Source organism: Nasonia vitripennis, chromosome 5 (genome assembly GCF_009193385.2).
Source record: "Nasonia vitripennis strain AsymCx chromosome 5, Nvit_psr_1.1, whole genome shotgun sequence".
Lineage (NCBI taxonomy): Eukaryota > Metazoa > Arthropoda > Insecta > Hymenoptera > Pteromalidae > Nasonia > Nasonia vitripennis.
In genome coordinates, this window is record NC_045761.1 from 11,732,088 (window position 1) to 11,751,885 (window position 19,798).

Here is a 19,798-nt window from a genome sequence, read left to right on the forward strand (position 1 = left end):
GATAATGTGGTACTACATAGTTAATGTACAAATGCTTATGCTATGACAAATATACGGAAAAGTCTTTTTTGTTTATGATTGTTAAACTTACAAGTACAGATATTTTTACAATAATTTTATTAAATAAATAAAATATAAAATAGCATATTTATTTATTTTCCAATATAGGACACAATAATATTACGTTAGGAATGCAATAAATCATCTTCTTTTCTAGATACATTGTAACAATTTGTATAAGGTTTGGTTTTAATAATAGTTTACATTACATTTTCATAGATGATGACAAATCAAAATATGACGATCAAATATTTTACTTATAGTAAAACAGTAATAATTAATACCTATACAACATGTCTTGAACGAAAGAGTAGCAATCATATCTTGTAAAATTAATAATACATTGCTGATATTTATATGTACACAATCATCTTCACACTTATGGTTTTGGTAAAAATGGGTTGTAGTCTTGCTGCAAAATCGAAAAGTAAAAAAACGTTAATGGTCATTTTCTTGTAACATATTTTTTTTTTTGTAAATAGCTATGTCATATTGGCAAAAGACCGAATTTTTGTCTACTTATGCTTGAAAACGAAGGAAAATTGTAGATATGCTTCAAGTTTTCTCTCTGCGTCTCAAACATATTAGACTTTTTAGACTTCAATATATTGTAAAAATAACAGATTTGTATTTACCCATTCTCTAGCCATCAACAATACTGTGGTATTCTTTAAAGCTGGACCTATCAGTGGATTCATTTGAGCCATATAACAGCACAACCAGCTAAACAAGAACAACGAGCATATAATATTATTTCTAATTCACTGTGGATCATAACTAGAAAATGTATACTTACAACAACCAGCAAGTAAATGCTGTGAGCATTAGAATAACTTGCAAGATTCTGTGTACATAAAAAAAGAAAAGAATTAATAATATACTTGTTCGATATCATGAAACAATCAAAAGTGGTTAACTGAACGATATTTATCGATAAGCTTACCCCTTATTCGGTCCCTTTGGCACGAAAAACGGCAGGACAATGCCGACTGCACCCCAGACAACCGTAAAGAAGAGAACTGGCGCCCAGGAAGCCCCCATGGTTGTTTAATTAAGAAATTTTCTTAACTAATCTTTAACTTTCCGAGTCCTGCAAGAGATGCACGGAGGGTGTCTGCTTTCTGTCACATGATGAACATGCGCACACGAGACCAGAGAAAAATGTCGATATGTAGGCGCAGCTTGATGTTCGAGATTTCGTGATATCGAACAATCCCGTTATACTGGGAGAGGCGGGATATTCAAAATAATGATAACGAGTACAAATGCATTTGTTTATTGGTAAACAAATTTAACGTTTCGATAACAAGTACGTTTTATCACATTTAAATATTACAGGTCTTTGTGCCCTTTCAAGTCCTAGATAAATGAAATATTAATAAATCTTTGAACGCATATAGTTGGCCTCAGGTGTCGTTACTCATAGATTGCGACTTTTTTAAATCGCTCAAAAATACACGAAACAATTTCAATGATGTGTTTAAACTGGTTTTCATTATGTCTGTAATTTTTTCTTGATTATTCTGAACTGCAATGTCCTGTTTAACAGATGTTGAATCATAAACATCAATTTCTTTAAATAGTTGCGTGACAGTTGGAACTTCACATGGATCAAAGTGTTCAATAGTTTTGGGGTCTAAAATTATACCAATTTTTCCAGTTCTGGGGTGAACACTAAAAGGTGATTTCAGCAAGTGACTTATGCCTAAAGACACATTTATGTCTAATCTTGGATATGCATATTGAATCATGATTTCCTCAATAAGAAATGGAGTCTTAGACCACATATCTACTTTCTAAAAGTGGTTATAACATAAAAATTTAAATAACTAATTCTTATATACTATTTCAACATATTTTTCAACAAAATACCAACCGATTCAATTTGATTTCTGAAATATTCCACAAATGCTTGCCATCTGGAAGCACTTGTTTGGTACTTATCAAGCAGGTGCTGTACATCTGTCCGTAATGCTTCATCGATAATTCCCAAAAACTTGTCTATTCCCTCTTGTGTACCCAGCATGTTTTGTTCTATTACACAAATTTTAACAAATAATGGTTCAATAATTTTTAGAGCTCTTCTGCAATCAAATTATTCTGATGATTTAAGCAATATCTTGATGATTTAGTATAAAAAATTACCATAATTATTTTACTTACTGCACAGAATGATGAATAGCATTATTAATTTCTACTTTTTTCTTTTTATATTCTCCGCCTGTCACTAGTTGCAGATAATTAGCTACAGCAAGCCTACCATATTTTTTTAAAAAGCGAGCACTTTTGTCACAAACCCAGCAATGTATACCTCTTCTACCAGAGAATGTCCACAAGATATGATCAAAACCAAAATCCTCTAAAGGAATTGATTTCAATTTAAAAATAAATAAATAAACAATGTTAAAATCATCATTATAATACCTCTAAGACTTGTATCCAAAATTTTGATCGCTATTATCATGAACTTCCAGCACTTAGAACAAACATTTGTACCAGAACAGCAAGTTCTGATTTCATCATAATCTGTCAAGTCCAAGTCAAATATTAATTCTTTTTGAACTGGATAAAACTCTGCTTCTCTCATGTAGTTTGATGGTCTGCATAAAATAATAAATTTGCAACAAATACAAAACAACAAGTAAATAAACAAAGAAAAATTGTGATACTTACGGATTATTGTAAACAGCACCAATATCTATTTTATAAGGCTTTTTTCTTTTAACATCATTTTTTAAATCATTCAGGCTACTGTATGCTTGATATCTTAAATATCTATCTCCTTCGAAGTTGAATACGAATTCCCGGCATGCAAACGTATTTGCTAGAATTTCGAAACTTGCATTTTAAATACTTATAATTTACTATATTTTTTAGTTAGTAAAATCATGTATATATATATACCTTCACCGTATTTTAACCATTCATATAAATCTTCAAACGGAAATAATCGAGAAAAATAAATAGGAAGAACATCCTCTAAATGTGCCGCATTCATCGTTGTTTACATATATACACTGCAAGACAAGACCCCTATACATATATATTATACTCTATAACAACGAATATAGACTTCATATAGAAGAACGGTTCGTATAGCGGCGAGGGGACGGAAAGCGATAGTTCGGTACGCTCCGCGAGATGGCGGCAGCCATCAATTTCTATCGTGCTGTCTCTCTCACTCTCACGGCGCCATTCAAATTTTAAGCTTGCAGTCGTCAAGTCAGCCGAATGTCAATCTCCTTGCTACATGAATGTTATAAAATTAACATTAAATTTACTAAATATGTAAGCATCTATACTTTGCACAAGTTAATATTATTATCTTAAATTAAATTAGATTATTCGTATTCAGTAAAAATAACCCCATTTTATTAAAACATTCGCCAACAAAAATTGTAAAATTACTACTAAAGTTGAAAAATAGTAGTGAAATTTATTTAGTTTAAATATACAAAAGGGTTGTATGGGGCATACAATAATTTTTGTTTGTACTTGAATATTTTTCAAAAAGTATTAATATAATAAGAGAATACATGAACATATAGATATTTGTATCAATAAACAATTGCACGTACAACTTTGTGTATGCCCAGTTGTAGAATAAGATTATAAATATACAATGTTGCTCAATATTTGCAAAGATCAAGATTAATTAAAACGAGCCGACTGTGCAATTGTTTAATGATTAGAAATTATAAATGATTATTATGATAAAAATACAATAAATAATTCAGTAAAACGTGAAAAGACAAACGAGTATTAACTACTGATAAAAAAACAAAATATTGTTACAAGTCATCGTCACATGCATCATACTTAACGTAAAACTAAATGGTGTATAATAAAAAAACGACGAATGATAATAAAAATTTTCCGCGGTAAAAAGATAGGTAATTTTATTTTCTTTCAGGTACATATTAAGCAATTTACTTTTCTTAACTTTTTCAATGACTTTATCGTAAAAAACTCAAATCACAAAACTGAAAAATCACTATAAAAAAAAACGAGTAGACAAAAGGTAAAAACGGACACACACACGCATCCGTACGGACATTTTCCAAAAAGACCATTTCTCGACTCAGAATGCATCAAAACACACTTCCCACACGTTTTTAGACAAACTCAAAAAATCACTATTACAAGGCTTCCTAGGAAGGAATAAATTATATCTAAATAAAATATCACTTGCTCATCAAAACCAAAAACCAATAAATGCAAAATTGAAATCCAAAACCATCACTATTTTTGGTACAAAAAAACCAAATTTCTCGTTAAAAATGTTTTGTATAGACTTTTTACCTTGATAATCATCAAATTATTTGTTTATTTCTGCAATTTTCCTTTAATTTATCTACATCTGAAACTTTTACTAATGTATAAAGATTTTCATGAATTTCGGACGTTATTATAACCTCTGATTACTGAATTTTCACATTTATTTACTCTAATAACACTCGTGATAAACAGATTTACCGTATCTCATCACTGGGAAATCTGTGAAAGGTCAAATCAGGATTTTTTGCCTTCGATGTTCCACAATCGGTGTAGACACAAAGTGCACGTGGAGGCGACATGCTGACCACGAAATCTTCTTCGCTAAACACGATAAACCTATCCAAAAAAATCTCACGAAACTAGAACGATGTACTTCCCTATTCACTACTATTATTTATCGCTATTTGTTGCAAAAAAAATCTGTAAACTGTCGACTACAATGACCAACAAACACAGAGACTGCGGTAAAGCTCTCTTCGCGCTGTTTACACAGCAGGATCGAGCGGGAAACTGACAGGAGCTGCGTTTTCGCGGTTTTTTCCTAGTCAGAAAAATATGGTTGTCGCAACCAATACTTTTGTAAAACCTCCTTACACACTCATTATTCATTTTCTTGTCATTTATTTACTTTCATTATTGTTAAAAAGTATATTTTACATAATATACTGCATGAATGATGAATCGTCTGCTTGTGCGTGCTCATATGCGCGCCAAGCTGTAGGAAACTCATAGGTGGCGCCGCCGAGCGGTTGGGTAACAGAACTAACGGCCTGTTACCCAAGCTTTCGTCCCCCCATTTTAACCCAGAACCGTTCTTCTATAGGAAGTCTATATTCGTTGTCTATAATACTGACGATGGCGCGCATGAACTGCATGCATCCTATACATATACTTACTTATCATATGTGAAGCTGATGATGCGCGCTGAGGCCGGAGTCGGACTTGGACCAAAAAACGCTTATGATAACTCGTGTTCTAACCTTCTCTTGCGTTGATATTAAATGTTTATTAACGCGGTATACAATTTGTGCAGCGAATAAGATTTAAACTGGTCATTGAAATGAATTACTATTACTGTGTTCTCGTACTATTACTGTGTGTTTTAAAAATTATCAACTCCGAGGAAACATTCAAAAAGCCAAATATTTTGGTAGGAATTTTGGCCAGAAATAAAGCTCACACATTGCCATATACGTTGAGTTACTTGGAAAAATTGGACTACCCCAAAGATAGAATAGCTTTATGGTGATTGACTAGATTTTTTCTTTGAATTACCATTTTAAACAAGAGTTACAACGTATCGTTGATTTTTTTTTTAGGATATACAGCGACAACAATGTAGATAATACTATTGAAGTACTGAAAAAGTGGTTGACTGTGCAGAAAGATAATTATTTTATGGTAAATGCAACATTGGATGAAGAGTCCCATGGACATGACGATGAGAAAGGTATTGCTGACTGGTCTTCCAAAAGATTCGAACACATAATCAAATTGAGAGAGGAAGTACTTAACTATGCCAGAAGAATATGGGCGGATTTTATTTTTGTATGAATAATTGTAACTATTTTATTTTAGAAAATATTTTTCTCATCATATATTAATTTATTTGTTAATTTTTTAGATGCTAGATGCTGATGTTTTTTTGACCAATCCCAAAACACTAGATTCACTGATAAGAAAAAATGAAACAGTTGTTGCACCACTTTTAAAATCTGATGGAATGTACAGTAATTTTTGGGCAGGAATGTCAGATGATTTTTACTATAAAAGAACAGATGATTATGAATCAATATTAAACAATAAAGTAAGTGGATGTTTTCCAGTACCAATGGTACATAGTGCAGTATTAATTGATCTTCGAAGAAAGAATAGTGACTATTTAACGTATAACTTCAAGAATATAAATAATTACAATGGACCAATTGATGATATTATTACTTTTGCCCTGAGTGCAAAATATTCAGGTATTGATTATTATCATTGCCTGCTCAAAGTTTTATTTTAAAGATACTGATTTCAATCTTTTCTCATCACAGATATTTCATTAAATGTTTGCAATGACCAGAAGTATGGTTTCATTATGGTTCCATTGCAAAGTGATGATAGCTTTGATCATGATTATCAACAACTTGTCAATGTAAAGCTTGAAATACTAGCTGCAGGTATAATATTTGATAACATAAAAATACGAATTTGTCTTTTACCAATTAATAAAACCTGTATGCTTTTCTCATTTAATGATAGGTGATCAAGAATACATCGAATTAACTGAGTCTATGAAACCTTTTGTCAATTATCCAGAAAAAGATCGTATGGATTTTAGTAATGTATACATGATCAACCTACTCAGGAGACCTGAACGACGTCGTAGAATGATGTCCTGTTTAAATGAACTTGGTATACAAGTTGAGATTATAGATGCTGTCGACGGCAGGTAAGCATATAAATCAACTACAATTTAAAATTGACACAAGCCTAGTCCAAAGCTTTACATAATATTGTTTTGTAGGGTTCTAAATGAAAGTCTTTTGGAATCTTGGAATATAAAAATGATGCCTGGTTACAAAGATCCTTACCACAAAAGGTAAATTGCATTTGCATTGAATCATTAATTGATTAAGTGTATACATTTGTCACATTATTTATTACTTTTTAAAATAGACCAATGACAATGGGAGAAGTAGGCTGCTTTTTAAGCCATTACATTGTATGGAACAGGGTAAGTTTTGTACAAGTTGATTCTTGCCATGTTATGTTCTAAAAAAACTAATATATTGAATTTACAGATTGTGGAAGATGGGGACAAGATTTCTTTGATTTTGGAAGATGATGTAAAATTTGAGCCATACTTTAGGCAAAAAATTAAGCTCATTTTAAATGAACTTGAACGGTTTAAAAAAGATTGGGATCTAGTGTAAGAATATTTTCAATTAAATCACTGTTTTTGTCAAGTACACGAATTATTTCCGATAATTTTTTGTTTCACAAATGTAGATACCTTGGCAGGAAACAAATGCAAAGAGACACAGAAAGTTGGGTGGAAGGATCACGGTATTTGGTTCACGCTGGGTACAGTTATTGGACCGTTGGCTACATGTTATCAGCTAAAGGTGCTAAAAAGTTAATAGATGCTAAACCACTTGAGAGCTTAATTCCAGTGGATGAATATTTGCCCATTATGTATGACAAACACCCCAGGTAAAGTACAAATTATAAATAAGTGCTCCATAAATACTTGGTTTTTCTGCACTTGGATTAAAACAGTTTTTTATTTTTATTATTATTTTTTGTTTCCAGAGAAGACTGGAAGGAGTATTTTAACGGTAGAGACTTGATTGCTCTTTCAGCAGAGCCACTCGTATTATTTCCTACTCACTATACTGGCGATAGTGGATACATAAGTGATACTGAAAATTCGGTATTACTGCCGGCGGAAGAAATGCCAAGTAAAGATGAGCTTTGAATAATCCGTTTGATAAGCAGGAGGCGATGTTGTACAGTACAAATAAAGTAAAATAGCGCCATATACATAAATATAAATAATGCATAAGCTCTCTAGAATTCATAATGCCAAAGATGTAAAAATGCTGCCATAATTTAATGTGACTGAAATGATTTCTGCTTGAATTTTATACGAGTATTTTTGTATATTTACAAATAAAATAAATCATGTTACTACAATAAAACAAAACGTCGAAGGGCAAATTTCCTTAAATTACATCTTTATACATATAAGCTGTACGTAAGCGGCGCAGTATCCAGCAGCTGGAGAATTGCGCGCGCATGTCTGACGTAAGTATATGTGTCGTGTTAATATATAATGTGCATCTGTGCGCAAGTGTACGCGCATATACATGCGCGTTCCATCGCGTATCGCCATATCGGCTGCGCTGCGATATAAGTAGTAGTAGGCGGGGGCTCTCTCGAGCCGACCGACAGCAGGATATCTCTGGAGAAACCAGCTGCGTAGCTCCTGATCAATTTCCGAGTTATGAGTTTTATCGAGCGCCGCCTTCGCGCGGAGCTGTATTAGCTGTGTATAAAGCAGTAGGCAACTCCGGGCAGCAAGTATCCAGCTCCAGACCGGAGGCAAGCACACACTTACGATTAATAAGGACCATTCCAGCAGCATGATTCATTCGGGCTCGGCTCCCATACAACGCGTGTGTCAGTGTGCAAGCGCAGCGTTAAAACGGTAATAAAACGAAGAAAGTCAGGGAGAAGTTATTATTGCAGGCCGTGGCTGCAGCAGAGAGAAGAGCAGACTGCACACGAGTGGCGGCTGCGAGATGAACAAGTGCAGACCGCTGCAAGCTGCCTCAGTGCGGGACTGCTGCAGCTGCCGCTACTGCTCGAGTTATTAGTGACAAGCTCCTGAGTAACAAGTAATAACAATAAATGCCTCTGTATCTGCGAGTCGACCAGCAGCGCAGGCCAACTGCAGCCATGGAGGATTTCAACGAGACCGCGGAGGTCTCCGTCGTCGACGTCTACGACATCGCCTCCGAGATCGGCAAAGAGTGCGAAAAGCTCATCGACACGTACGGCGCCGATTCTATAACCAACCTGATGCCCAAGGTGATCAATGCTCTCGAGCTACTCGAAAGCTTCGCCACGAAAAATGAACGCGAGAACACGACGGTCCAGGAACTCAGGACCAAGATTTCACAGCTCGAATCGGATAAGATTGGCAAAGCCGAAGACAGACAGCGCTTCGAAAAGGTATACTTCTACATGCTTTTACTTTCACGATTATAGAGAATTTAAAATTCAAACTTGACCGCGTCACGCATTCCAGGAACTCGAGCAAATTGAGGAGCATTGGAGACAAGAATCTCGTGATTTGCTGGAGATGGTCACCAGATTGCAAGAGGAAAACAGGCGACTCGCCGCTGCTGTGCAAGAAACTCAAAGCGACAGCGAAGAAAGCACTAAGCAAAGTACGACCGCTACTTCTTTTGTCTCATTCTATCTACCAATAAATGCGAATATTTGCTCACATGCATTGTACTGTATGCAGCTTTCACCGCGAGTCAAGAGGTGGACATCGCAGTGCTGCAGCGCTTGAGAACAATGATTGACAAGCAGAGGGATCAAATTCGCAGTCGCGATCGGGAGCTTTCGCAAAAGAATGAAGAAATCGAAAACGTAAGACTTGCGAGCGATTGTGTGCTAATGTCGAGTATTTCTATTGTACATACATTGTATTATTCCGCAGTTGAACAATCAAGTGGACAAATTGAGCGTTGTTGGCAGGGAACTGAAGCGCAAACAAAGACAAGCACAAATGCAAGCTCGTGGTTTGGTGGAGGAGCGCGCGGATTTTCTAGCACAACTGCAAGATCAAAATCGAGAGCTCATCAATCTCAGAGCGAGGCTTGGCCTCGCGAGAAAGGAAAACGAAGACCTCTCCAAGTCGTCCCAGGCATATCCCGATTTAACAAATAAGGCTGTATACGACTTGGACGATCCCGACAGGCCGAGGTTCACTACCACGGAACTGAAGGAAATTCTGCACGAGAGAAATGAACTGAAAGCCAGAGTCTCGGATCTAGAAGACGAACTCGAGCTGTATCGTCCGAAAGCAGAACCGTAAGTCCATCTATTATCATCTCTTTTATATATCTGTGGAAAAAAAAACTTGTAATTATTTTTCAGAGCGGAAGACGAAAAGGATGCTCCAGTTCAAGGTCCACTACCTTATGAACCAGACGACGCTCCATGGAAGAAAGCTTCAGAATCTGGAATACGCAAATTGTAAGCTTCTGCATTCTTTAATTGATTCGTGTTTAATAACAGTTCATCGGCTACATACACGAATTTTCTGTTTAGTTTCAGAAAAATATTTTCGGAAACGAGTGGTGGCTTCTTGGGTGGTAGCAGTCCACGACGCAGTCTTTCTAGTCTATCGAAAATGGCTCTGTCTGGGAATAGTAGCGGAGAAACTTCGTTTTAATTTGTCAAAGCGTCGTGAAAACATTTCAAATTGCCAAAAAAAAAAGATTAAATAAAATGAAGAAAAAAAGATAGACAACTCAACACACATTTATAGTTTTCAGATTTAGGGACAAATTAATGAAAAGTGAAAAGGTAAATTAGCATGGTGCGAAAAGTCGAGTTATTTCCCCAAGTTTGAAATTACGTTTGACTCAACTGTTGCAGACTTACTTGTTCGAAATATTTATGCAACATGTAAGTCTATTTCATATTTTTAAATATGTATTTTATACGATATATTTATTTATTTTGCAGAGTTGTTACCTTAAATACCATGTTAAAAAGTTGTCTCTATATGTAAATTATTTAAATCAGTATAATGCAAGATAAACGTGTTTTATTTTTTGCCCAAATTGCTCATTTTTACTCGCGTTAAAACCATTTTCTAAACTTGAATAATAAAAATATTAAATTTTATTAAAAATTTTTTACTTTATTTTTCCCGTTGGATCACGTTTAGGGAAATTGTCTGAAATTATTTTTTTTCAGTTATTTTTACAATCTGGTCGTTTTATTGTAAATCGTAATTAATTTCATTTGATCAATGGTTTCCCTTTATAAACTTCATTATAGTGAAATCCAACCTAGTTTTATTACTTGTATGAAGAAGTGTAAAAAGTGACGAGATTTCCTTACAATAAAGTCAAAGATACCTCGTTGAATTTCTTGTAAGATATTTTTCAAGCTTCTTTTATTCTTCCAAGAAGAAATACTGTCCAGCCCGTTTCTGCTCCAAGTCCTTTGAAAACAATTAATATTTATGATTTTAGTAATTTTTTAGATATCTAATAATAATAATAATAATTAAAAAACTCTTTTAAAATTACCTTAACAGACTGATTTTTGTTTATTCTCGGTCTAAAGTTGTTGGGATCTCGTCTGAAAGTGATGCCCAACAGTTCTAAAAATCTGTTCATTCCATTCAACAGAGACTGTGGACTGTGTGCAGCCGTTCTTAAGGACGGTGTACCAGAGAACACTATGACTCGATCAGCCAAATATGTTGCCATAATAAAATCGTGCTCTACTACAAAACCAGTTTTCTTTGCATGCAATATAAATCTGTAATTTATTAATTTATGATGATAACAAATTGTTTTTGTGTTTTCAACAATATATCTATTATATGGGTCGCAAAAGAAATATTACCTCTTTATAACTTTGGCAGCAACTAGACGTTGCTCGGAATCCAGGTAGGCAGATGGTTCATCAACTAGATAAACGTCTGCCGGTTTACCCAAACAAAGAGCAAGTGCAACACGTTGCAATTCACCACCCGATAAATTTTGTACCTCTTGATCAATGATATCGTCGATTTTCAATGGTTTCATTACATCAGTAATGAACTGTGGATGAACGTAAGCATCGCGAATTTTTTCATGCAACAATTGTCTAACGATGCCCTGAGACTTGGGACTAATCTTTTGGGGTTTATAACTGATATGCAACTGCGGTATGTTACCTGAAGAATAAAAATAATAATAAGTATTTCTTGAATATGAAAAAGAAGCTTGCAAACATTCGTTAATTACCTGATCCGTCATCCGGAGGTAAATTACCAGCCAGCATTCTAATGAAAGTTGTCTTTCCTGTACCATTTTCTCCCAAGAGTACAAGAATTTCTGAATCTGTAAACTGTCCTTTTTCAACCACCAACTGGAACGAACCCATAGTTTTAACCATAGCTGGATATTCATAATGGCTCATTCTTTTAACTTCTTCTTCCGTAGCACTTTCAGCTACTTTAAATACTAAAGATTCTTCACGGAAGCGCAAATTTTCTGTTGGAACAAAACCGTCAAGGAATATGTTTATGCCTTCTCTTACAGAGAAGGGCATAGTAACAACTCCATAAGCACCAGGCACTCCGTATAAACAACAAATAAAATCTGAAAGGTAATCCAGTACCGATAGATCGTGCTCTACTACAATGATGAATCTGAAATAAATGATTCAGAATAATGTAAATTTTGTTATTAATTTTACAACAATATATACATTTTTAAAAAAATAAAATTAATGTATTACTTGTCTGGATGAATAAGAGATCTAATAGTAACAGCAGCATTAAGACGTTGTTTAACGTCCAGATAAGAAGATGGTTCATCAAACATGAAAATATCTCCATCTTGAATGCACACCATGGCACAAGCAAAACGTTGGAGCTCTCCTCCTGAGAGTGCCTCAATACCTCTATCTCGTATGTGCATTAAATCTAGAAATAAAATTAATAAATTAGCTTGGAGAACAAAAATTTTCTATTTTTGTATAAATAATATCTTTTTACCAAGTAATTCGCAAATTCTAACTTGATTGTTACATTCATCTTTTTTATCCAATAACTGTTGAACAGTTCCCTTGACTGCTTTTGGGATCTGATCAACGTATTGTGGCTTAATGAGTGCTTTCAGGTCATCTTCAAGAATTTTAGTAAAATAGTTTTGTAATTCGCTACCCCTAAAGTGACTCAAAATTTCTGTCCAGTCTGGTGGATCCTAAAAAAAGTATAAAAAACATTTTTAAATTTAAAAAAGAGTATAAAAAATAGTTTTTAATTTGATTAAATAAGCGATCTTACAGTAAAACGACCCAAGTTTGGTTTCTGCTTTCCAGCTAAAATTTTCAAAGCAGTTGATTTTCCAATTCCATTTGTTCCTACAAGACCAAGAACTTCTCCTGGACGAGGTATTGGAAGTCTATGCAACTTGAACGAGTTCTTTGAGTAACGATGCGTTGTTTCCTTTTCCAAATTACTTGGAAGATTGATGATAGAAATAGCCTCAAATGGACATTTCTGAATAAATAGACAGAGAGAGAGAGAGAGACATGATTCATTTCTGGAAAGTCAAGTTAACAAACATTGCATATAAAGTTTGACACATACCTTTACACAAATACCGCAACCAATACATAATTCTTCAGAAATGGAGGCTATTTTACTATTGGGAGTTACTTCTATGCACAGCTTTCCCATTCGCACAACAGGGCACGATCTTTTGCACTCTTGACGGCATCTTTTAGGTTTACACTTATCTGTATTAACAATGGCTATTCGAGTCAAGCGATCCGTTTCTTCTGTTGAACGTTTTGGAGGCATTTTGCTTCAACAGATTATTCGAAACCTGGTAGAGGAAAAAGAATTGTTTATTTAAATTTGCAAAAATGAAGAAAACAAAGTCAACTTTGTATACAACTAATCGAGAAAGAACGATTCCCTTTTCACTTCTAAAATCCACAAAGTTTTCTGAACAATTCAGAAATTTCTGGATTTTATTAATGTATTAATATGTTACACTTTTCCTCTTCAATCGCACATCTGGTTACTTGCAGCAATGCACGATTCTCAAGCGTTTCTAACCTAGCTTTCAATACGCATGAGATAACATAACCAGCTTAAAAACCGGGCAAGACTTGTGATAAATTTAGCGAATACTTGCCTGTTTTAATTAGAGAAATTAAGAAATCTCGGCAACAACATTTGACAAACGAAAGCAGCGATAAAAAATATCTTAGCTTGTCAAAAAGGAAACGTGGAATCCAGATTGGTCGATGGGACTCGGGAGTGCAGCACGACCTCTTTGCAGTCCGTCGCCGACTCGCACGCTTTGAGATGATGCCTTCTCTTTTCGCCACTTCTCTTTACCCCCATCGTCCGCCCACAAGCCGACACAATCTACTTGCCCCATACAGATTATTCGGAGCATTCGAACTTTTACTTTAAATATATATATACTACGGAACTTATTGTAAGCAATAGTTGTAATTATATGTATATCAGTTATAGTCCCGTCAACTATATTATAATCTGATCCTGAATAATATATTTACAGTTTTTATCTTTCATTTGATTGTCGAATTATTATTTAAAGCAGAGTCAAACATTTTTTTCCTGAAATATAAAACATCGAAATAATGTATCTATTTTTTAAATTGATATTAATCGAATGAAAATACGTATTGTACATACATTTTAAAATAAAATTAAATATCTATGGCTGCTGATTCACATCTTAATTCAGATTTCGTGGAATCACGCCTGCCAAACGTACAAAAATTAATACGTCTTTTCACTACTTGTATATTGGCATCCTTGGCACACGACGACGTCTGGACCTGGTCTGATACGCATACGATATGCTATACTATACAGTTGCACGCACTATATGTATACTGCTGCACATTACTTTACCAATCTGCTAGTTTTCACGGAATCCTCAAAATCTATTATTGCACGTTTGAAATTTTGTACGATTAAAAGGATATAAGGTTTATTGTTGTTTCTTGTGCACGTCATGCTTATTCTATGAAACTTATATATATATTTTCTCTCGATAACAATATTAGCCAATAAACTTTAATCAAGACAGATGTTTATAAAATGTCTACAAGGTATTTAAAAAAAGTTTATGGCAATGATATTGCTCTAGAGGATAATAATGAAGAGTCGGAGCCGGAATTGAATGATGTCCAAGTTGGAGGAAGTAAAAAAAAGCAATTTAATGTCTTTGACCTTGTGAGTTCATATTTATTTATTATTTATGTATGTGTGAGGATTTACTAATTTTTGATTACCTTGATACGTAGTTAAACCAATCGTCCGATAATGACGATAATGAGACTGAAAATATTCAAGAAGATGAAACTGAAGAAGGAGAGGAAAAAATTAATGATAATAAATCCAAAAGTAAGAAAAAACGTAAGAAGCATAGAAAAGTTCATAAGCAGAAAGATACTCTAGAAGAAATTTCAGATGATCAAAGCAATAAAAGCCAAGATAATTTAGATGAAATTGATCGAACAGTCCGGCAAATTAATAAACTATTAGGTGAACCTGGACCAAGCACTAGTCTTGGATCAGCAGACAATCTACAGTTGTCCCTTATAGCTAAATCAAAGGAACAGACATTAATTGTACAGCACAAGCATCTAAATGCTTACAACGAATTGAAAAGGATATTTGGGAGCAGAACTATTCAAGCAGAACAAACGTAAGATAACAATTAATTAATTTTTACTATAATTCACAAATTTCTAACAAAATTATTTTTTCTGATTATATAGCAAGCCAAGAAATAGAGGTCGAACTGGGCATTTAAAGAAGACTTGGTTAGTATCTGTACGTGAAAATATGTTACCTATTTCAAAATCTGGTATTTCTATGACAATAGACAGAACCATGAATGAAAAAGGGGTGCAGTATTTTGTATATGAACATAGCACTTCGTATCGTCAGGTGCAACAAAAATTTATTAATGCTGTCGAGAGTTTAAATCCAGAAAATATCATTGTGAGTTAAAAACAGACAGATAACATTGTATAAGTTGAAAATTAAAATAATTTACCATTCAATTTTTTAGAGTATTGTGAATGAACATCCTTACAATGTTGACGCACTCTTACAATCAGCTGAACTGTGTAAATTAAGTGAAGATTTGGCAATGGCAGCAAGACTCATAGAAAGAGCAATATTTTATTTGGAATATGCTTTCCATCCAATGTTCAATATGACTACTGCTAATTGTAGATTAGATTACAGGAAACAACAAAATCGTGCCTTTTTTATAGCATTGTTTAAACATCTAGTTTTAGTTGGTGGTAGAGCATGTTACAGGTATATCATTACTTTTACTACTTTACTTTACTTATCCTGATTTTAATAATTCACATGGTTTGTTAATTTTTTTCGAAATAGAACTAGTTTAGAACTTTGCAAGTTATTGCTCTCTTTGGATCCTGAGGGAGATCCATTGGCAGTTGTGTTGATGATAGATTTTTATGCCATTCGATCAAAGGAGTATGAATGGTTTTGTGAGTTTTGTAATTTATGGGAGAATTCGAGAAATCTTCAACAACTCCCCAACATTGCTTACAGTTTAGCACTCGCCTATTTTCACTTGGGCAAGCAAGAAACTGCAGATGAACTTTTGCAAAATGCACTTATCATGTTTCCTGGTGTATTAAATCCATTATTAGATAAATGTAGCATAAATACGGATTCTAAGGTGATTACATTTTATCTTGATTCGTAAAATACAAGCATTGCAATTAATAAATTTTGAATTTTAGGTGAAACTTCATGAATTTTTCACAACTAAAGCTGAAAGTAGTACACCACCAGCTTTGGATAAATTACAAACCTTATACATTGCAAGAAGTTTTCATTTATGGAAAGAAGCAGAAATCTTACCATGGCTTGAAAAAAATGTAAACATAGTTTTTCAACGACTAGATTCCAAGGATGATTATGTTAAGTTTTGTCAAGTTAAAAGGACTAAAAGATACCAAGGGAAATTACCGCGAAATATTTTAAGACATCTCATTGTTTCTGATTTGAAAGATGTTACAGTTAATGTTCAAGGGGTACATACTTATTTGATTACTATTATTACATATGACGATCAAATAATATTGTAAATAATTAACTTTCTTTTCTTTAGATACAAAATGAAGGTTCAATTTTGTCACATGATCCTCTGCCTCCTGAAAATTCAATAAATATATACAGCAATCCACGAACAGCAAGAAGAAACAATGAAGCGCATACTAATCTTCTATCATTATTTTTCTCTTCATTTTTTATGGATCTAGAAAATGAAATTGCAGTTGCAAACGGTGCTAATAATCCAAAGTAAGACCAAATTGATCGATTGAAAAACCACTTTGTAAACTATTTAATAATATGACAATCTGCATTTTACAGTGATCATCAGGGATACCAAAACGAATATGACTAAGGCTCTCAACTTCCAATATAGTCAGCTAAGTTTTTCAAATTTTGGTTAGTCAAAATGAAACTTAAAATAAATTTCATCATTGTAAATAAATATGAATCGCATATTGTAACAATAAAACAAATATTATTTAATACATTTTATTTTAATACAAATCTACAATATAAAAAATGTTCATTTTAGTCATAGATTTGTAAAAATTAAGAAAAAAGTAATACTAATTTTGCCCCTCATACAAATTGTATTTTTTATACATATTTTTTTCATTAACTCTGTGAGCTTTTTATTATGAAATGTTAAGTTTGGCATGAGTTTCATATATAACTATTCAATAAATTTAATTTGTATAATAATAATAGTTGGTTAATAATTCGGAAAAATAAAAAATAAGGATAAATAATAAAATCGTTATTTCAATATTGAATTATATCAAATAATTTTTACAATCAAAGTCTGTGAAAATTTGTATTCTTTTCATTATTAGAAATACAAATCTGATAAAAAAATGTCTAAATATTTTTTAATAAATGTTTGGACATTTTTGAAGTTTCAAACTTGAATGAATGCACAATAGTTATTTGTGCCAAATGCTTTTGAGCTATAAATGCTTTCATCTGTCTTTAAAGTAACTCTGCTTAAATCATGCTGCGGAAGACGGGATTGTAACGACAAATTCCTGGTCCATTCTCCTGATAATCAGCTTTAGTATGACAAACAGTATAAAATTCTGGGTCACTAGCCAACAGAGCTCCACCATACCACACTGCACAACGTTGTTTGTGATGTGATATAACGCGAACATCAACAGGTTTTGGCTGAAAAAAAACCAACCTTGTTCTAATAACTTATTTGTCATGCAATATTTTAATCATTAGTACTTCAATATTACCGTAATGTGGCCACCACTTAGTGCTGTACTTAGTTTTAATCGTGCATCAACAGTTTTTTTAATATCTCTCTGCAATCGCCTTCCAAAGTCCTTAAACATTGTTGATCCTCCAGAAAGAACAATGTTGTTGTACAGTGGTCTTCTGACATCAATAGGACAATTTTGAATAACATCGTCCACAATTTCACTTAATGGAGTTGTAAAATCTGGATTTGAAAACTAAACTCAGATAAGATATATTATTATTAATATTAGTATATTAATATAGTATATTAAAAAGTCGATTTTTAAGATTTTCAAGTCTAGTCTCGTTTACCTCAGGATGAAAGAAAATTTCTGGTCCAAGAAATCTTTCATAACCAACATCTACAGCAAATGGCTGCTTGGTTATATTATTAATACCATTGTATTTTGCAAATTTACTAGGATCACTATCGAATTTTGCGAATTCCTTAGCAATATCAGGGCATATAAAGCAATGTTTTTCTTTGATAGCTTTTGCTGTTTCCAGTGACTGTTCTGGCGGGATACCCACTTCTCGATCTCTCAAAAGACTCTGAATAAAGTATGTAATATCACGACCAGCAATTGGAATGTGTTTAATGCAACTGCCTATAACAAAACCTTCGGCCTAAAGAAAATTAAAATACCAGTTAAAATATTATTTGATTAGGCGTAAGTATAATGGAAATTCCTAAATGATAAAAAATCTTACAACTGGTATAACATGAGTTACTCCATCACCACTGTCAACAACAATACCAGTTAAATTTCTATCTTCAACATTCTTAGCCATCCATGATGCTGCAATAGCCAGTACTGCTTGAACAGCAATGTACAATCCAGAAACATTAAATGATTCAAACATTATCTCTGCTGTATATTCACGATTCTCAGGAGTATTTAAAGGGGGCTCAGTCAGAAGAAAATAATGATCCTCTGGCTCTGCTCTTAGGTATTTGAAAATACATTGTTGGAGAAAACGTTCCATTAAATCCCAGTCTTCCACAAGACCATGTCTGACTGGATACTATTTGTCAAAGAAATATGAAAAGTTTTATTTTTGATTTATCAACAATATAAAGAAGCTCAAAAGATGATCAGTTTACCTTGACAGCATAGCCAGTTGCTTCAAATGCCTCATCTCCTATATAGAAATCTAAATCTTCTATACCTTTGGTAACACGCCTTGCTGAATTATCACCAACTTTTGCTGATTCCTTTATTGCTATTGCCGAAGGTATCATGAGCTGAGGCTCTTTATTTCCAGCAAAGCCTAGCTTTGTATATCTGCAATTACGTATAAACATAAAATGTTAGGATAAACCATGATAATAATGATAATAATAATAGTAGTAATGATGGCAAGTTTTAATGGGCTTACCCTGTTCCCACATCTATCACGCAAGGAGGTAGGTGCGACATGATTGTATCAAACAACCAAACTGTTGTGACAATTTATTATTCTACAGAAATTAGAGGTGAATTTTAAATTTTAACAACCATAAGTAAAAGTTGATTTGTAATTGTGAGTCACTTTAACTGCTTGATCTATAGCACTTAGGCTTGTTTGGCTGAGAGGTGGCAAGGGTTACACCTCAAACAGCTTAAAATCCTGAAAATAGCGAAACCCGAAATTCGCGAAACGTATTTCGATCAATTCATGGTTCAATTTTTCAATGATTCATTATAACGATAACCTACACAAGTACAACTCGCCGTCGGCATTGGCAAGGCGGCGGCGACTGTTCCTGATGGTGGCCGACCAAAACTGCTAAAAAAGCTATATGTACATACATATATTTCACGTTCCATCATTCCACATGGCCATAAAGCTGAC

The 19,798-nt window shown here is 33.7% G+C and overlaps 7 protein-coding genes across 11 annotated transcripts; 3 read left to right on the forward strand and 4 right to left on the reverse strand.

The window, feature by feature from the left end:
• Nucleotides 1-128: 128 nt before the first annotated feature.
• Nucleotides 129-1,232, reverse strand: LOC100116059 (V-type proton ATPase subunit e 2). Its single transcript, XM_001608241.5, has 4 exons — nucleotides 1,004-1,232; nucleotides 857-904; nucleotides 696-783; nucleotides 129-472 (listed from the first exon to the last, which is right to left on the reverse strand). The coding sequence occupies exons 1-4, from the start codon at nucleotides 1,099-1,101 to the stop codon at nucleotides 440-442; spliced, it is 267 nt and encodes an 88-aa protein (XP_001608291.1). The 5' UTR covers nucleotides 1,102-1,232; the 3' UTR covers nucleotides 129-439.
• An 83-nt stretch (nucleotides 1,233-1,315) lies between these two features.
• Nucleotides 1,316-5,341, reverse strand: LOC100124229 (DNA primase small subunit). Of its 2 annotated transcripts, XM_016989171.3 has the most exons (7): nucleotides 5,235-5,341; nucleotides 2,965-3,077; nucleotides 2,734-2,884; nucleotides 2,485-2,660; nucleotides 2,224-2,419; nucleotides 1,937-2,144; nucleotides 1,316-1,856 (listed from the first exon to the last, which is right to left on the reverse strand). In XM_016989171.3, the coding sequence occupies exons 2-7, from the start codon at nucleotides 3,056-3,058 to the stop codon at nucleotides 1,467-1,469; spliced, it is 1,215 nt and encodes a 404-aa protein (XP_016844660.1). In that variant the 5' UTR covers nucleotides 3,059-3,077; nucleotides 5,235-5,341; the 3' UTR covers nucleotides 1,316-1,466. The 2 variants fall into 2 exon arrangements, with proteins under 2 accessions (XP_016844660.1, XP_031788362.1); XM_031932502.1 differs by lacking the exons at nucleotides 2,224-2,419; nucleotides 5,235-5,341 and having other exon boundaries at nucleotides 1,937-2,094; nucleotides 2,965-3,093.
• Nucleotides 5,225-8,032, forward strand: LOC100124230 (glycosyltransferase 25 family member). Its single transcript, XM_001608091.5, has 10 exons — nucleotides 5,225-5,583; nucleotides 5,658-5,886; nucleotides 5,963-6,305; nucleotides 6,378-6,503; nucleotides 6,586-6,775; nucleotides 6,851-6,925; nucleotides 7,003-7,060; nucleotides 7,128-7,255; nucleotides 7,336-7,539; nucleotides 7,639-8,032. Exons 1-10 carry the CDS (start codon nucleotides 5,399-5,401, stop codon nucleotides 7,802-7,804), a joined length of 1,704 nt encoding a protein of 567 aa, XP_001608141.2. The 5' UTR covers nucleotides 5,225-5,398; the 3' UTR covers nucleotides 7,805-8,032.
• A 139-nt stretch (nucleotides 8,033-8,171) lies between these two features.
• LOC100116097 (RILP-like protein homolog) lies at nucleotides 8,172-10,344 on the forward strand. The gene is made up of 6 exons (XM_001608242.6): nucleotides 8,172-9,063; nucleotides 9,140-9,281; nucleotides 9,362-9,489; nucleotides 9,560-9,933; nucleotides 10,000-10,098; nucleotides 10,174-10,344. The coding sequence occupies exons 1-6, from the start codon at nucleotides 8,740-8,742 to the stop codon at nucleotides 10,295-10,297; spliced, it is 1,191 nt and encodes a 396-aa protein (XP_001608292.1). The 5' UTR covers nucleotides 8,172-8,739; the 3' UTR covers nucleotides 10,298-10,344.
• Nucleotides 10,345-10,750: 406 nt separating this feature from the next.
• Nucleotides 10,751-14,745, reverse strand: LOC100124231 (ATP-binding cassette sub-family E member 1). Of its 2 annotated transcripts, XM_008217720.4 has the most exons (10): nucleotides 14,306-14,745; nucleotides 13,776-14,227; nucleotides 13,223-13,460; nucleotides 12,917-13,132; nucleotides 12,626-12,833; nucleotides 12,367-12,553; nucleotides 11,871-12,277; nucleotides 11,488-11,800; nucleotides 11,166-11,400; nucleotides 10,751-11,077 (listed from the first exon to the last, which is right to left on the reverse strand). In XM_008217720.4, the coding sequence occupies exons 3-10, from the start codon at nucleotides 13,433-13,435 to the stop codon at nucleotides 11,030-11,032; spliced, it is 1,827 nt and encodes a 608-aa protein (XP_008215942.1). In that variant the 5' UTR covers nucleotides 13,436-13,460; nucleotides 13,776-14,227; nucleotides 14,306-14,745; the 3' UTR covers nucleotides 10,751-11,029. The 2 variants fall into 2 exon arrangements, with proteins under 2 accessions (XP_008215942.1, XP_032456961.1); XM_032601070.1 differs by lacking the exons at nucleotides 13,776-14,227; nucleotides 14,306-14,745 and adding an exon at nucleotides 13,632-13,691.
• On the forward strand, nucleotides 14,435-17,456 carry LOC100124232 (transcription factor 25). 2 transcript variants are annotated; one of them, XM_008217722.4, is made up of 9 exons: nucleotides 14,466-14,604; nucleotides 14,683-14,851; nucleotides 14,923-15,326; nucleotides 15,400-15,625; nucleotides 15,696-15,949; nucleotides 16,031-16,340; nucleotides 16,405-16,698; nucleotides 16,776-16,966; nucleotides 17,039-17,456. In XM_008217722.4, exons 2-9 carry the CDS (start codon nucleotides 14,717-14,719, stop codon nucleotides 17,070-17,072), a joined length of 1,848 nt encoding a protein of 615 aa, XP_008215944.1. In that variant the 5' UTR covers nucleotides 14,466-14,604; nucleotides 14,683-14,716; the 3' UTR covers nucleotides 17,073-17,456. The 2 variants fall into 2 exon arrangements, with proteins under 2 accessions (XP_001608143.2, XP_008215944.1); XM_001608093.6 differs by having other exon boundaries at nucleotides 14,435-14,851.
• On the reverse strand, nucleotides 17,194-19,749 carry LOC100124233 (actin-related protein 3). Of its 2 annotated transcripts, XM_008217723.4 has the most exons (7): nucleotides 19,663-19,749; nucleotides 19,343-19,573; nucleotides 19,068-19,248; nucleotides 18,674-18,988; nucleotides 18,275-18,589; nucleotides 17,959-18,177; nucleotides 17,196-17,884 (listed from the first exon to the last, which is right to left on the reverse strand). In XM_008217723.4, the coding sequence occupies exons 2-7, from the start codon at nucleotides 19,381-19,383 to the stop codon at nucleotides 17,705-17,707; spliced, it is 1,251 nt and encodes a 416-aa protein (XP_008215945.1). In that variant the 5' UTR covers nucleotides 19,384-19,573; nucleotides 19,663-19,749; the 3' UTR covers nucleotides 17,196-17,704. The 2 variants fall into 2 exon arrangements, with proteins under 2 accessions (XP_031788361.1, XP_008215945.1); XM_031932501.2 differs by having other exon boundaries at nucleotides 17,194-17,884; nucleotides 19,343-19,736.
• Between the last annotated feature and the right edge of the window lie 49 nt (nucleotides 19,750-19,798).